This window comes from Echiichthys vipera, assembly GCF_963691815.1.
Source record: "Echiichthys vipera genome assembly, chromosome: 14".
Taxonomy (NCBI): Eukaryota; Metazoa; Chordata; class Actinopteri; order Perciformes; family Trachinidae; genus Echiichthys; species Echiichthys vipera.
Window position 1 is genome coordinate 20770048 of NC_139839.1, and position 17521 is coordinate 20787568.

The window sequence follows — 17521 nt, forward strand, 5'->3', positions numbered from 1 at the left end:
CTCATGTCTCCCGAAGAGAGATCGATTCGGCACAATTACATTTCCATAATAACTCCTGCCTATCAACCTATATGTTACACACCGTTATATTGATCTGTCGGAACCAGGACTATAGAAGGACCATGAACTATAGACTATGATGTCATCCTCAGACAACCATGCTCCATAGATGGCGATTTACTGACAATATGACACTGTTCTCTTCAGATATGGTGAACCGGTATTAACCAGTGTCTGACAGTATTAACTTGTTGTGCAGCCACGTACACATTTGTAGATGCTGCTTTGGAATAGCAGCGCGGATTGTATTTTCTTTTATTAATTAAGATTATTTATTCCAGGTCGATAATTCTGGCCACTGTTGTAATTAGGCAGCTTACATAGCTTTCAATGGATTAAATAATTGGGTGTCCAGTTTTTACTATATGCAGCCACTGACACAGTCACTGAAGGACTTAACAGGAGTCAACGGAGGTTAACTTGTCAGTGGAGGATGCAGTCAATGTGTGACTACACTAGGTAGTAGTGTGGATGTGAGGTGTAAACACAGCAACCTGTCAATGGATCACAAACTTCCTGATCGACTAGAGGCAGCAGGTGAGGCTGGGGAAAATTGCCTCCAACACCTGGACCATCTGCACTGGGACCCCCCAGGGATGTGTGCTGTCTCTGCTGCCAATCTACACAAATTACTGTCACGACTAAAATAATGGATTAGAAAAGAGCCCAGCAGAGGATCTGCTTTCTGTGCCAGCTCAGGATGTTTAACCTGCTGATTATCCTGTTCTACTCTGCAACAATCCAGTTTCTTCTCTAAACATCCATGACTGTATGGTTTGGATCAGCCATCAAACAGGACAAGAACAGATGAAAACAGACAGTCAGGACTGCACATTCAGGACTTGTACAACGAGTCATAGAACAAGCAGGAAACCTCACTACAGACCCATCACACCCTAAACCAGGGGTGCCCAATCCTGCTCCTAGAGAGCTACTGCCCTGCATGTTTTAGGTTTCTCTCTGCTCTAACACACCTGAGTCTAATGATGTGCTTGTTATCAAGCAGCGGAAGCTTGTCACAGGTCTGATAATCATTAGAGTTTCGTCTGCCATCGCAGTCAGCTAAATTTGTGTGGTATTACTTATTGAAAATTGAAAGTTTATCAGAGTTTTCTTTCCATAAAAATGTGTCATGATATTGCTACATGACTGAAATGATATTACTTCATTATGATAACTTCTTCTGTTTCTTTTATTACCAGTTATAAAGTCTTGCATCATGACAAATGAGGATGATAAGGTGATCCCGGTGCGGGTTGCCTTGCGTTGCCGTCCATTGGTCCCTAAAGAAACTAATGAGGGATGTCAGTGTTGTCTCACTTTCGTACCTGGAGAGCCGCAGGTCTGTGCTTCACAACTGTTCTGGAAAATAATTATTTTCTTTCTGTTTCAGGGCAATGTTTTGTACTGTGTACATTGTATCCAAGTGCATTTAATGTGTTTTTTTAAGCATGTGCAACTGCACTATGCATTATGTGTAAATAGCTAAATTGTTGTTTGTTTTCAGGTGATTGTTGGCACAGAGAAGGCGTTCACATATGATTATGTATTTGATCCTACTGCTGAACAAGAAGAGGTCTTCAATACAACAGTTGCCCCCTTATTGTGTGGGCTTTTTAAAGGTAATTGAATCTTTTACCATAGTGTTTCGTTGAGTTCAGTAAGAAATTTGTCTTTTTGTGTTTAGCCCCCTCTTGGGAGGTAACAGGGCAGGTTTCGACCACACAAGATTCATTGTTTTGCTCAGTGGGGACTATAACTGTCCAGAGTATGCATACAAATGAAAAATATAATTAAACTGTCTAAGATGTTAAATTATTAAGATATTTTTCTTTTTAATTTGTCATTTTTGTAGGCTACCATGCCACAGTTCTCGCATACGGACAGACAGGATCGGGGAAGACCTTCTCCATGGGAGGAACATACACATCAGCTCAAGAAAATGATCCTTCAGTTGGAGTTATTCCACGAGTTGTCAGAAGGATCTTTGAGGAAAGGGAGAAGAGGGCAGAATGTGAATTCTGTCTGGCGGTATCTTACCTTGAGGTTGGTGTTGTCAAAACTGTATTCTTATGTCATTTAGAAATGTATTGTGTTGCTTGGCATTCAGTAAATGTTATGTCATTGCTCAATGATCCTTTAAAATGATTTACTAAAGCGTTTTTTCTCTTTGGTTGTAGATCTATAATGAAGATATATTGGACTTGCTGTGTCCTTCTAAAGATAAACCTGCCCTCAGCATTAGAGAAGACCCTAAAGGCGGCATTAAGGTGAGTGACTGGCATGTTTACAAGAATAAAAATACACATTGCTGCATTTGTTTAAATCTTACATAAAAATAGATAGCCTGAATTTATATATATTTATATATTCATAATAATATATGTCTTTCAGATCGTGGGTTTAACAGAGAGGCAGGTCTTCTCTGCCCAAGAGATGGTGGGTTGTCTGGAGGTTGGAAATTCTGCTCGCACTGTGGGTTCCACAGCAATGAACGCCGCTTCCTCACGCTCACATGCTATCTTCACCATCACACTGGAGCAGCGCAGAGGGAAAGACAAGTCAGTTTGGTGTTTTCTCACAAAATCACTTTAGCTAATATTAGTCCCCTGTAACCTTAACACACATCATTTTGAGTTTACACATATTGAAGCTTTAAAGGACGCCATGCCAAGAACTTTAACGATAACTATAAATGTATAGTTTTAAAAATCGTTCTAACTCCCAATCATTGGGATCCCTTTCAGAGTGGTTTTATGAACGATAGAAGCACTCAATCAAAATGTGTCCAAATCTACAGGGCTCTCTCTCTCTATAATAACAAATAAGATGTAGCATACTTACTGAAATCTAAACCATCTGTCATCGCCACATGGCACAGCAGGGGCTACTTTTCAACTAATTTCTTCTTATTCTTATAAATGAAAATAATGCTAAGCTAAATTAAGTGATTTATAAATGTTGTATCTGATGACCTTTTGTGTACGCTAGTTTGATGGCGTACATGCATCCAGCAGCGGAGGTTCGCCACTCCGGGAACTTGATCCCCTGAATTATTTGAATCATTTTACAAGAGGAGATTGCTCTCCGTTCCGTGTCCGGAGTCGGGCTCACACACAAGTGCCACACAATTCCTCTCTTATCTGGCCTGTTGAGCTACAACAAAACATTTATTTAGTATGAAAACGAGCGTTTCTTTTAGATAACTCATCATTTCAACTTCATGAATCTGCTGTTCTTTATATAAATATGAACAGGGCATCCAAAATAAGGTTCAGCTGTGTTGCCCCGCGGGCAGTTAATAAAATCATAATAACTAATAATAAACTAATATTATGAACGCCTGTTTGTGTCTTGTGTGTTCAGTACACAGTCCTCTGTCTGCTGATCACAGATATTATCATTCCCTGAAGGGAAAACAGTCCTGCAATTTAATTTGAGTATTGCACAGTAACAGAACAGCAAATTCAATCACTTGATTGAAACAAGTGACAGACGCACTGAAGGTTTCGTCTCAGACAATATATAGGTTCCCTCTGAGACAGTTATGTTAGTTTGGCTACATTACCTTTATTAAAGAAACCACATAGACATAACTTATTTTATCAACAGTAACACTGTTGAGTCCAATGCATTCGGTTTCATTAGTTTGCTCTGTAAAATGACATGAAGTGATCTGACTTTGACTTTAAGAAAATAAACAATGCATTTAATTGTAAGAATTTTTGCCTTTATTGTATCTTATTATGATAGCCAGAAATCCGATGCATTTAAAACATTTTGGACTAATGTTGAGAAAAAACAGACTAAAATAGAAGTGACTTGTCATTTGCATTTTCATCTGAAACACTAGGACTAAATTTTAAAAAAGTGGAACTTAACACTGGGCGATACAGGTCACTCATAACGGCTTGTTTCTCAAATCACATGTTTGGATTTCCAGATGAGTGACTGCGCACTAAAGAACTATGTACTTAGGTCCAAAGAGCCCTTCTCAGCAGGGCACGCTTTGCAGCCTTGCTTTTTTCCCCCTGTACGCGCACTTCATCTCAGCTGTTACAACTCCATCCTCGGGGAAACACTGAACACAATAATGCAAAAGAGGAGGGACATGTGGGGCTCAGACACAGCTGGCGTGTGCAGTGTGTGCTTGTCAACATTGTTTCAGAACGTTTTATTGCTCTTCAGTGTGGCTGCTCACATTGTCATTGTTAAAATTGCCATTATAGTACTGAGAATACTCAGTACTGAATGAGATTTCTTTGGGCATTTCTGGCCCTTGCCCCTCTTAATTTCTGACAATGGGTTGAATGTTGTTTAAAGGGTAGTGTACAATAAATTAACCTGAACTGGAAAGTAGGGCATCTAGGCATTTTTATCTTCACAATATGTTTTGCAATCAACACATTGCAAATCACTATTTTAGAACTTTACTGAAAGCAGCAGAACTGAGTACAATTAATATCTGTATTGTTGCAAGTAATATCGTTATTGCAGTATTCAATAATATTATCGCATATTTTCATCATTGTACAGGGGGTTGTCATATTCTTTGATTTTAACCAAAACTGATTTGACTTGATTTTTATGTTTATGCTGCTGTTTTTCATAAAGATACCTTATCACATAAGTCCATATTCTACGGCACACAATGCAACACTTTGAAAACACTATCTTAGTTGAAAATGTGTGTAATCTTTTGTTGCAGAGCCGATTCAGTAGTTTCAAAGTTGCACCTTGTGGATTTGGCTGGTTCCGAAAGGCAAAAGAAAACCAAAGCGGAGGGAGATCGTTTAAAGGAAGGTAAACTAAATGTTTTTCTTACTTTTACTCTGTTAAAAATGGTCTACTCTAAATTTATGATTCTCCCAGTCATCGTGTAGTTATAATATTTCTGTGTTGTCTCTTTGTATCGTAAAAGTGCTCTTAATTGCATTTCTGTTTCGGTGCTTTTCACTTTCATCTTCAGGCATCAGCATCAATCGTGGCCTTTTGTCTCTGGGGAATGTGATCAGTGCCTTGGGGGATGAAAGCAAGAAAAATAACTTTGTTCCTTACAGAGACTCCAAACTCACTCGTCTGCTACAAGGTAAGCTTTGATTTAGATTGGTGGTCTTTAGTCTCACATACCATCCTCACTTTGAGGACCTTCAATCGTGAGCAAATCATGTTTGTAAAACATACAGTAGGCTGCTTTCTTGGTTTTTATCGTCTAAAGCATAGGTTTTCAAAGTCTGAGACTGTGGGTCTCCTCTCAGACAAAGCTTGGGAGAAGATGCCCCCTCTCATCGCCTTAGTTTACTTACTTAGTTTCACTAAATTTCTGATTATGTTTATGTTTATGCAGGTTTCCTCCCACAATTGTCAAAGACATGCATGTGTTAGGTTAATTGATTACTCTAAGTTTCCCGTAGATCAGAGTGTGAATGGTTGTCTGTCTCTGTTTGTCTCTATGGGTACAAACAAAAACAAGCAGTTGACGATGATGGATGGATGGATGGATGGATGGATGACTCTGAAACTGTGAAGAACAGTAAAATTCCCCAAAACGGCCGTTTCTCTGAACTATCTCTTTAACCAAATCACACACATTTAGGCTACTCTATGTGATCCTTTTTGAAACTGTTTAGAGGAAACTGTTTTGGAAGCCTACCTCCCACTTGGTCCCTTCAAACAGAGATATTCATTCAGATCTATTGATAGCATTGTTTACTGGCAACATGTAACGCTGGTACATACTGAACAACATATCTGTATAGCTTAATTTTACTGTAAACACAAAAATAACAGGTAGCGCTGTTGTGAATTGTGTTCTTTTTGTCATCATCAGATTCTTTGGGTGGAAATAGCCACACTTTGATGATTGCATGCATCAGTCCTGCTGACTCAAACATGGAGGAGACCATCAACACGCTGCGATATGCTGACAGAGCTCGCAAGATTAAAAACAAACCTATTGTCAATGTCGACCCCAGAGCTGCAGAAATGAACCATCTGAAACAACAGGTACGGAAATCGAATTGTACAGAAATCAGTTACTTCTTTACAAGTTAGAGATTGATAGGAAATAAAGTGTACGATGCTCACTTTAATTGTTCCATCTAAGATGTAACAAATGTCATGATTTATACACTTGTTTAGGTTCAGGAGCTGCAGGTGATGCTACTCCATGCCCGTGGAGGTGTAGCTCCTGTGCTCTCTGGGTAAGACAAATCATTTCTCAGTAAATCAATGTCCCACCAGGATGTTGGATAAATGCACCCAGGGTACGCATTACCCATAACAAAAGGCCATAATGGTTACTTTGTCCCTCTGTTACAGGCCAGAGTCAACGGAGAAGGTGACTAAGCTGTTGGAAAGGAATCGCTCTCTGCAGGATGAGAACAATAAGCTAAGCAGGGAGCTGAGTGAGGCAGCTGGACAGACTGCCTTCATGTTTGAGAGGATCATTACGGTGAGCCAGACTGGGGGAAAAAAATGTACTAATCGTCCTTCCTCCAAAGTCATTGTTGGAAGTTGATGGGGAAACTGCTACTACGAGTTATGTGTTTTTACCTATGAGTTAAATGCTAGGACAATTGATATAAAAACCTAATCTATACAGGCTACAGTTTATCTTTTTCGATGTCCTTTGTCTGACATTTTGCTTCACCATCTATTATGTTTAACACATTGTGTTTGTTTTCTTTCATAGACAGAACATGCAAATGAGAAGCTCCAAAGCAGAATTGAACAACTGCGGGACCATGCAGCGTGAGTTTACAAGGCATAAAGCCACGGATACTTAAAAGCTTTATCTGGATTATATTTGCACTATTTCAGATATTTAAATTTTTTATTTACCTTTATTTCAGATGCACAGTTAATCTTGAAAAGGTGTTGGAGACACTGGAGGACCAGGAGTTAAAGGAGAACATTGAGGTGATGAGGAATCTGCAGGACATCATCTTGGAGCTCAAGGTACACAAGTCTCTTACATTATAATCCACTGAAGACAGCAGTGTGTAGTAATGCCGTCATAACTTATGTAGCAAGTATAACACATTTAAACCCAGCACCGTTGATTGGATGTTTGTACTGAATTTTAAGGTTGACTGTTTGTTGGTTTTTCCAAAGAATGAAAGTGCAGGCATCGCCGCCTCCATTGACGCTATAGCTGCAGGAGAGGATGGACCTGAGGTGTCCGGGAATGGCAGTAAAAATGATGAATCTCCAGCAGTACGTTGACACTTTGTTCTCTAATCGTTTACATGAAATGATGATTAATGTCAAAGATACTTTACAAAATTGAGAATTCTGCAGTGCTTAGCTTTGTATTAATACTGTACTAATCGCTACAAATGTACTGTCCTAACCTAACCAAACTAAACTAAATGTAAATGGAGATGTTTCCTACCTCTTTAACACATTAAACAGGATGTCAGTGGTGGAAAGGAATCCCCGGAGGCCTTTACAACCCATCATGCACTGCGGCAGGCCCAGCTCTCCAAGGAACTGATTGAGCTGAACAAAGTGTTGAGTTTGAAGGAAGCTTATGTGAAGAAAATGTGCCAGAATGACAACCAGTTGGAGCCATTTCAATCAGAGCACCAGGTAAGAGGATTTTGTATCCATTACACTTTTAGTTTTTTTAATTAGATACGTTTTGTTTTTTCGAGAACTTACTGACACATTTTGCAGTAAATGATATTAGTTAATGTTACAATGAAATGGAAGTTGGAGCATCTTTGGCTTTAATATGTGTAAATGATAAAATTGGTTAATGGAGCCAATCCCAGCTGATATTGGGCGTGAGGCGGGGTACAACCTGGACAGGATGCAAGTGTATTGCAGGGCACTCCTCTGACATGAAAAATGTTAATACTGAGCCCTTTGTGTGGTGCTAGAGAGGTAGAATGATTGCTTCATCCAGCAGTTCCACCAGTTAAACAAAAAGCAATAAGAGTTGCATTTGATTAGGCCAGGGGTGTCCAACCTGCAGTTTAATTATATTTGCCCCGCAAGATCATATCAAGGTTCTATGAGAGCTGGCCCGCGAGTATATAGCACATATACGTCTACTTTTCTGTTGACAAACATGAGCATCCATGCTCTCTTCGGTCAAACTTAATCCAGCCCTCCCCAAAAATGGGCAAAAGAAAGATGGAGAACAGGAGCTTTCAACACAGGTGGGAGGCAGATTATCTGTTAATGAAGGTAAAGAGCTGCTGTAACAAAACAATATAAAATAAAAAACACCACAACAAGTACAAGGACCTGCACTGAAAAGGTTCAACATTACAAATCTGGAGAGAAGGAAAAACATGCACATTTACAGTCTTTTTTTTTTTAAGTAAATATTGAGTTAGGCCCACTGTCCCAGTTTTTAAATTTGGCCCACTTTGAATTAGAGTGTGACACCCCTGGATTAGGCCATGGTATTTTACATGTGGCGTGGATGAGGACACGGCATATTTCTGCTTTTTGGATTTTTGCCAATAACACACCTGCCTACATGTGTTAGTCCAGATGTTGTACCATCCACTAGTTAACATGACGGACAGAGTAGTGTGACTCCCTTGTTAACACTAAGGGTACAGTACTAACTTCCCATGAGAGTTGTAATGGGTTGAGTTAAAGCATAGTCTGTTTTACTGGTAATATAAATTATGAGCCAAGCCATATATTTTTTAATCATTGAGAAATGATGGACACGTTTTAATCTTCTCGGCATTATGTCCTACAGAAAAATGTACAGACTCTACAGACTGCTGTGGATTCTCTGCAAAAGGAGAAAGAAGAACTTGTTTTTGCACTTCAGTCTGCAAAGAAAGACACTAACCAGGCTAAGTATGAACACTTGCATTACTAATCATTTGACAAAAATACTACTCATTTGTTATGACATAAAAGTAGAGTGAGCTTTCACTTTTGACTTCCTGCTTCATCTGATATGCACCACCTTCTTCTAGGCTCAGTGAGCAGCGGAGAAAGAGACTGCAGGAGCTTGAGGGCCAGCTCGGAGACATGAAGAAGAAGCTTTTTGATCAGTCCAAACTGCTGAAACTCAAAGAGTCCTCTGTTCAGAAAGTCGGCAAACTAATGCATGAGATACAGGTAATCTGTGATTTTCTTCACTTTCATCTACTGTAGTTCCTTTGATGAGGAGGGGTGCATTAGGTATGTTAAGTGTACACAAACATAATACTATTTTGGATGGATGTTTTTCTCATATCTGTACGACTGTTGGGTTAAAAGTTAATGTTGCATACATTTTATTTATAAAACTTAACACCACCCAAGTCACGTCTTGGCCCGAACGGCAGGTGATAGGCTACTGCGACATGACCCGCCTATGCCCAAGGCCATAACAGACCCCCGAGCACCATGGCACCATCATGTGATAAGAGTGGCATACAGCGTTGCTGATGTTTAATAGGACTTGCAACTAATGTAAGTCACAGATGCTGAATCCAAGCACAATAACACTGTGTTCTCACAGGCTATGAAAAGCCAGCGTACACAGCTGATGAGGCAGATGAGGGACGACTCTGAGAAATTCAGACTCTGGAAGAGCAAAAAAGACAGGGAGGTGCTGCAGCTGAAGGAGAAGGTATGTAGAGATGAAGTTCTTCTCTGCAGGACATTTTTTCTATAACCAACATTCATAAATTCATTAGCAGCTAAATTATTTTTTTCCTTATACTCTTTATTTAGGTTACTTGGCTACATAAAATCCAGTTTATTTTGTATCTGTTTTACAGGATCGTAAACGCCAGTATGAGTTGCTCAAACTTGAGAGGGATTTCCAGAAACAAGCCAATGTTCTGCGTCGTAAAACTGAGGAGGTGAGGCCTCTTGATCTGACACCTGTAAAGTAGCAAGTACATACTATATTTTATATTTTTAATGCGTGGCACTAATTAGGACAGGCCTGGTTGCAAACCTGAGTCACTAATTGACCCATTTTCAGCAAGCAATTCAGTCCTCATTAGGCGAGTGCCAAACTGTAAGATTTAAGTGTAAATGGAAATAATTTAAAGTGTGTTTCCTCTACAGGCTGCAGCTGCAAACAAGCGGCTGAAAGATGCTCTACAGAAGAGAAGTGAGGTAGCAGAGAAACGCAAAGATGGTCATAACAGAGGGATGGAGGGAGCTGCTGCAAGAGTTAAGGTATAAAAAGCATTATCTAGTATTACTACGGATGCACAGTATATCAGAGCCATTGTATTATTGGCTGATGAGTACCAAATTTTATTGTTTTGATAATGATGAAATTCATCAGATAATTATTTCCAATAATTAGGGAGTAGGGACACGCCCGGTTCTGAGGGGATTTTTAACTCTCTGCCTTTTCCTTTTCCTCCTCTCTGACAGTGCTTGTTTGAAACCATAGCAGGCTCATTAATGGAGAATTGTTGTGAACAACCTAAAAGCGAACACCAATTGTATGGTACGGTTGCGACTAATTGGCAATGTATCAAATAAGTTAAATTCTTGTAGACTTTGAGGCTGAGATGCCTTAGCAGCAGAGGAGAGAAGGAGAGATGCCACAGGGCATTTGAATGAAACAGACTTTCAGCCTTTCTGAAAAGTGGACTTCAAAAGCTTTAGCATTAATTTGTCAAAGAGTATTTAAAGTTATTCTGTTTTCTATATACCTATATATATGCTCGTCGATAAGGATACATGGGCCTGGCATTCATGTGTCTAAATATTAAAAAATAAATAAATTATGATTTCAAAACAGGTTTAGAATAAAATTATGTATTCTTTATTCTAGGATGGTGAAGGCATGATAGAAAAAACTGTTCAATCTAAAAAATATTTATTTGCCCTCGTCACATTTTGTATTTTTAAGATTATCGGCCTCTGAAATTCCACATCTTGAGGTTGGTTAACCAACCGTTGCAAGTTTGTTCAACCTGTGAAGTGTCTCTGTGCAATTAGGAATATTATTGAATTACTTCCAAACAGTATTGTTGCCCATGGAGTATGTGAATTAACCCAAATGGATCCACATTAGACAATAAGAATGTCGCTTTAACTCTGTGATTGTATTTGTGATCAGACATGGCTTCTCAATGAAGTGGAGGTGATGGTCAGCACAGAAGAGGCCCGGCGCCACCTCAATGATCTGCTGGAAGACAGAAAGGTCTTGGCTCAGGAGATCAACCACCTCAAACAGCAGATCGAAGCAGGAGACCGACCCGCTGCCAAAATCAGGGTGAGATGTCAATTCTGTACTGTTATGCACGCACACTCATGAGAATATTCACAATTGAGAATAAGTTAGGCATCCAGTGCAAAAGCAAAGTAAGAATCAACCCTTGATTCGTTGCGTCTTTTGATGCAGCGTCGGACACTGATCATCTCTGAGCTGGAGACCCAGGGGGTGCTGGAAACACCTCTGACCAAACAGGTGGAGAACCTTCAGACAGAGATGGGCCTCAGGTTAGTCTGACAAAACAACACGGACACTGCATTGAACTGTTTCGTTATTGTTTTTTTTACAAGCATTTATCCTACTCAACCTCCCTGTACATGTACAGTAGGTGGAATTTTTAACAGCTATATGTGATTTTTATTTCGGGTCTTTGCTGTAAACATTCTTTCAAACCAGAATATCAGTTTTACAAAATTATATCTACAGGAAAGCCCAAATTGATCTGTACGTTTTTTGCAAGAATTGTTATGATTTGCAGAATGTTTTGTATTTTAACAGGAATGCCCAGATAGCCGACCTTCAGCAGAAAGTTCTTGTCGCAGATAGCGAGGGGCGTTTGAAACAGCGCTTTGACAGCATCACAAGCATAGTCGATGCCAAGTGTGCCCTTAAGGCCCTCATGTCTGAGGTGAGCAAATGCTTAAATTATTTCTTATTCCCACTTGTGCACTTTCATTTGTTGCCAATCATCCTTTTTCTAAAACAAAATAAATAAAATAATTGTTTACCCTTTTCATGTAGCTGGTGTCTGCTAAAACAGCCAGTGCCAAGCTGGAGAGCGAGCTCAAACAGGAGACAGGGAATGCACAAGACCTAAGGAAGATGCTGGCTGAAGAGAGAAATGTGATGTCAACCATGGACATGGAGCACCAACAGCAGTTGGTGGAACTAGAGCAGAGGCATCAGGAGAAGGTGCTCATGGCTTTTACTTGTACCAATTTGCAATTTGGTGACATGCATCCTCAAACATGAAATGTTTTGTTCTGAATATTTGTTTTTTTTTCCCCCTTTTGAAAAGGTCCTTTACTTCCTGAACCAGCTACAGAACAAACCCATATGTGAAGAGTCAGACGAATCAAAGCAGGAAGATAAGGAGAGTTCAAAGGAGAAGGAGCTTCTTCAGCGCCTCCAAGTGCAGGTTTGTCTCTGCTAGCTGCAGTGTAGCTTCGTCTTCCTGCATTTCTCCTTGTTTTTAGGAGACGCTGTGCTGTTGTCACAAAAAGTTAATCATGTGGTTACATCATTCTAGGAAGAAGAGCTTGAAAAACTACGAAACTTAAGTGAGCAGAACCAGACACTGGTGGAGCAGAACGAGCAGTACAGACAGGTAACTTGCATCTGCTTTTAATTTGTATGATTTCAGTGTAAGGCTTCATTATAAATTATGAATGCCATACACGAATGTATAACACACTGATGGTAGCAGGGACTGAAAAGAACTGAGTTACTGTTGACTCTAACAATCACATGACAAATAATTTGAAATAGTCATTGTTGAATTACATGACTGCAGAAAATTTACCATGAAACAGCACAAATGTGTACTGATGTGAAGTGCTGTATGCGTCTTTACTTAAGCAGTGTGTGTGATTGTCTCCAATGCAACCATGTCTAAACCATGTTTTAATTTTTCTTCCACAGAAAATAAAACTGCTCAACCTGGAAAGTGAAAAGAAAATCCTTGTGCCTACGACCAACAATGAATTGATCCGAAATGACCCGTTTGAGTACGTTCCTCCAAAGGTAAGTTATTGCAGATATTCTACCTTCATTTCATACAAGGTTACTTCAGTTGAGTGTAAGTTGGCTAATGTAGGTTATTTCCCCATAGCCACTGACCATGTTTTACTCATTTAAACTGATATAAAGCATTAAAACAGAATGCTTTAAGATGAGATGTAGACTTCAGTATTCACTACTCATTTTAATACCCAATTTTGTTGATTTTTTTCTTTCTTTCGTAAGTCAAAAGGGAAGCGCTTCACCACAGCCAAAGCACCACAGAATATCACCTTTGAAGAGCTGTTGTCTCCCAGTGAGGATGAAAATGAGGCGGAAGAGGACGAGTGGCAGCCTGGGAAAGCTGAGAAGGCACCCAGGATCTCAAAGAAACCAAAAGCGACTGGGGTAAGACTGGGGCTGGTGTCATCTTCAAACTGGCCATATGTGTGTCAGATCTCCTTTTACTGAAAATGCACTAGATAAGTGAAAAGCAGAGTAGTACCATCCAAAGTCAATTCTTTTGTTTAGTTGAGAGTTTAAAGCAAAAGTCATAAACCTTATCTTGTTACATCTTGCTTATCAGTTCAATTTATTTTCAGACATTTCATGACAAACACAAAAAAGTTTATAAGGTTTATAATTTAGTTATTGTGACTTGCTTTGGACAGTGCTGAACTCTGAATTTTTTCAGGATACTTTAGTTATCTGTGATGCAAAGGAATATCATGATTTCTCTTTCTTTAGTGTGCGTGTAAAGGTCGCTGCGGCAACAGGCAGTGCAGGTGCCGCAAAGGAAAGATGACATGCGGGGAGAACTGCCAGTGCAATCATGAGAAATGTCGAAATATGGATAACCAGGTTCTTGCAGAGGTAAGTCATCTAAGGACTTCCAGTTATCAAACGTTATCTTTCAACATGCAGTCCCAACACTTGTGTAGTTCAGATCCAAATTAAGACCCAGTATAAAGATGGGTGTGGTCTAAGCAAGGGCGCTGGAAGTAGGGAGTAGAAGTATGAAAGGGCCATTGCCCCTGGCCTGATTTGATGTTGCAGCTGATGTGATCCCATTGCAACATCAACCAACAACAGCAATTTTCTGTTTTCGTGTTATATTATTGTTTATCAGACTGTTCTGTGCTATAACACCTGCCAGTTGGATAGACCTTTTTCAGGGCAGACATTTTGACATGTCATAGTGGAAAAAGCACAGGGTGTATTCAATAACATTAAGAATAGCTGCATTACTCCCCAGTATTGTGCATGTTGACTCAATGGAATAGTTTACTTGGACACTTAATAGAACTGAGCCGTCGTTGATGTCATCAGTTTCAGCAGTCTGCTGTGAAAAGGGTCCGTCAGGAAGTTTTAACTCCACTGAACTTGAAAGGCCATCAGAATGAACTGTTCCTCTTAATACATTGTAACACTACATACATTACACCAACCAGTGTAATCATAGAGGTTGGAAGGTATTGCTGTGTTTCCCATTCATAGAACAATTTGCGGCGCTGCGCCACACAATCAACTTTGAGCGCCATAAATTGATTCCGGGTTATTTGCTATTTTTCAACGCGCTTTTGTAATATTGTTCCATTTATTCATCTCCGCATAGCACTCCTTCTCCCTGTCATCCTCGCACACACACACACACACACACACACACACACACACACACACACAGACGCACACCTCACTGCAGCTTGTGTGCTGACAGTCTGCAGTGTGTGTACGCACAGTTTCGCTCTAACTTCTGGTTGGTGCTGAAATCTGAGCTAGGAATGTAACGATGTCAAAAAGGTCTTTCTGCAGATCAAAGGGACTGGGTGGCCTAAATGTGTCCCACATAAATATTTACAAGTATAGCCTAATATATGTCTTAATCACATGAATGTCAGCCCCATCACGTTATAAACTTCAAATGGGATCGTGATTATTCAGTTCCACGTAAAATTGAAGTTAAAAAAAAAAAGACGTATCTTTGCTATACCCACAGACATATAGTTATGTATATTTTATGTTATGATTCAGATAAAAGCAGTTCACATATCTGTCAGATTCTGCACAGGGGAGAGGTCAGAGCCCCTGCCACTCAAAAGGGCTCCGTACGGCCCTGCACCACACATTAACTGCTCTGTGGGAAACTCATGTAATGTTGACTATTAAATAACTGATAAACTCAAGTTCTTATTTAACTGTTAGTTATTTATTTAGAGCTGCGACTATTAATCGATTAGCTGTCTATTAAATTAATCTGCAACTATTTCAATAACATTTTAATCTCAGTTGTTTTTTTAAGAAAAAAAGTAAACATTCCCCTCTGTTGAAGATATTGAATAGCTTTCTGAATATACAATGTAGAACAATAAGCTTGGACTTTCTAACTCATTCCAGGATGTAAGTGTTACCAGAGATTCTGCGTCTCTTGAAGATACCACATCGGCCAGCCCTGACAACACCACATTCTTCAAGCCGCCATCTTGTACACCGACGAAGAAGGTAAGCTGGCTCCACAAGCAATAATCATCCCTGCAGTGTTCTCCACAATGATTGGCCTGCACGTAGACGTCATGCTCAAGACTTCATAAAAGATGCATGTCAATGGATTTGACCACAACAGGGGCCTGACGGTGACATTTATGATTGTAGATGTGTCTCTTGCCCTCAGTGTTTGTTGCCACTGAAACTTTAAACGTTGTAATACAGACATAGGGGTGTAGACGGTAGGATGGTAGGATTTTGCGCTACCGTATCTCTACTGTAGCAGAGCAGCTCTGACGTACCCACACAATGCTCGCAAGGGAATATTTACTGGCCCTTTTTGAGAAGAAGCCTATACGACATATAAGTAATTCATGGCCGTGGAGGCTGATGTTGACTGTTGTCCTCGCTCGCAGTCAGTATGTCGAATACCGTCGCGCTGGGAAACTTGCTCATGCGCTTCCTGTAGGCGCAGGGCCACAATGCTCCGCCCCCTCCCAGTACACTCTTCCTTGTGTGCTTTTCATAGACTGCATCGCATCGTTTCAGTCTGGTTAAATCACCATAATGTTTCCCATCTAATCTTCAACCTCTTATCCGGGGTCTGGTCGCGGGGGCAGTAGCTCCAGCAGGGGACCCCAAACTTCCCTTTCCCGGGCCACATTAACCAGCTCTAACTGGGGGATCCTGAGGCGTTCCCAGGCCAGTGTGGAGATATAATCTCTCACCCAGTCCTGGGTCTTCCCCGAGGCCTCCTCCTAGCTGGACGTGCCTTGAACACCGCCCTGGGGAGGCGACCAGGGTGCATCCTTACCAGATGCTCGAACCACCTCAACTGGCTCCTTTCAACGCAAAGGAGCAGCGGCTCTACTCCGAGTTCCTCACGGATGGCTGAACTTCTCACACTATCTCTAAGGGAGATGCAAGCCACTTGTTTCTTTCTACTTTAAAATAACAAAAGGTTAACACAGAAAACTGGCAATTGAACATTGAATGGACAGAAGTATTTGTTTCTAACTGTCACTGTGAGGCCTGTGTGTTTACTCTGCAACCAGCCTCGGGATCCCCCAGTTAGAGCTGGTTAATGTGGCCCGGGTAAGGGAAGTTTGGGGTCCCCTGCTGGAGCTGCTGCCCCCAACCAAATTAAAAACATAATTTGTAAAATAACTAGCAACTGAAGTTATCAGATAAATGTAGTGGCGTGAAAAGTAATATATTTCCCGCTGAACTGTAGTGAAAATCAAGAGCATCAAACTTATACTTCACTACAGTAATTGTACAGTAATTCAGAAGCATTTATATAGAGATTTATGCTTCAATCTATATAATATCAATTTTAGACCATACAAAACATGCTAATACTCTACTAATATGTGATACTTCAGCTACTAAAAGAAATCCAAGACATGGGACACACCCCTGCAGACCTGAAACCCATCGTGCCGGAGGAGGTGGAGGAGGAGGAAGAGGATGACGGTGAGGACAGAACAACCGTCAGCTTCCTCAAGAAGAAGAAAAGAATCCTGACGAGTTTTCAGAACAAGTTCTTCTCTGGCTGCGCTCCGATCAGAGAGGAATCGTAATCAGGAAAGAGCCGGGTAGGGCTGTCTACCTGAGGTGTCCATATGTGTTCGGTTCCATGTTTTGTCAACATGTTTTTTTAGTCTTTTTTTAATTGTATATGTGACTAAACTGTTGTACTGTAACTTGAAAGTAGCATTTGATTCTGTAGAGCGTAACAAAAGGACTGTGAATAGCAATGGATGTTTTACTGGAATTCACAATGAGATGATCAAGAGGCCTGTACATAATATTTTAGTTTAACATGTTAGATGATATTTCCAATGTCCAAGTAAGACTAAATTTACTTAGCTCATTTGTAAAATCAGTAATTCACCAATTCAGTCGCACAGTTTTACAGGAGTACTAATTAACGCATTAAAATACGTCTTGGGGAGTTTCACTGTGCTTTTACTATCAGCTTAATAAAGTCTTACAGTCAAATCTTGTTTTTCCTTTGGTCTGAATGCACACCCGTGTTTAATAATGTATTTA

General features: G+C 40.2%; 1 protein-coding gene across 1 annotated transcript; it reads left to right on the top strand.

Annotated features, from left to right (window-relative positions):
- Positions 1 to 1279: 1279 nt before the first annotated feature.
- On the top strand, positions 1280 to 17254 carry kif4 (kinesin family member 4; the record flags this gene model as incomplete). The annotated part of the gene is made up of 30 exons (XM_083926516.1): positions 1280 to 1402; positions 1568 to 1682; positions 1916 to 2106; positions 2241 to 2330; positions 2455 to 2621; positions 4769 to 4863; positions 5030 to 5149; positions 5891 to 6066; positions 6202 to 6263; positions 6382 to 6514; positions 6755 to 6813; positions 6915 to 7020; positions 7177 to 7278; positions 7477 to 7653; positions 8786 to 8889; positions 9012 to 9156; positions 9542 to 9652; positions 9804 to 9887; positions 10099 to 10212; positions 11111 to 11266; positions 11396 to 11493; positions 11765 to 11894; positions 12008 to 12178; positions 12285 to 12404; positions 12516 to 12593; positions 12908 to 13009; positions 13232 to 13393; positions 13733 to 13858; positions 15380 to 15484; positions 16852 to 17254. The coding sequence occupies 30 exons, from the start codon at positions 1280 to 1282 to the stop codon at positions 17047 to 17049; spliced, it is 3720 nt and encodes a 1239-aa protein (XP_083782642.1). The 3' UTR covers positions 17050 to 17254.
- Positions 17255 to 17521: the final 267 nt, after the last annotated feature.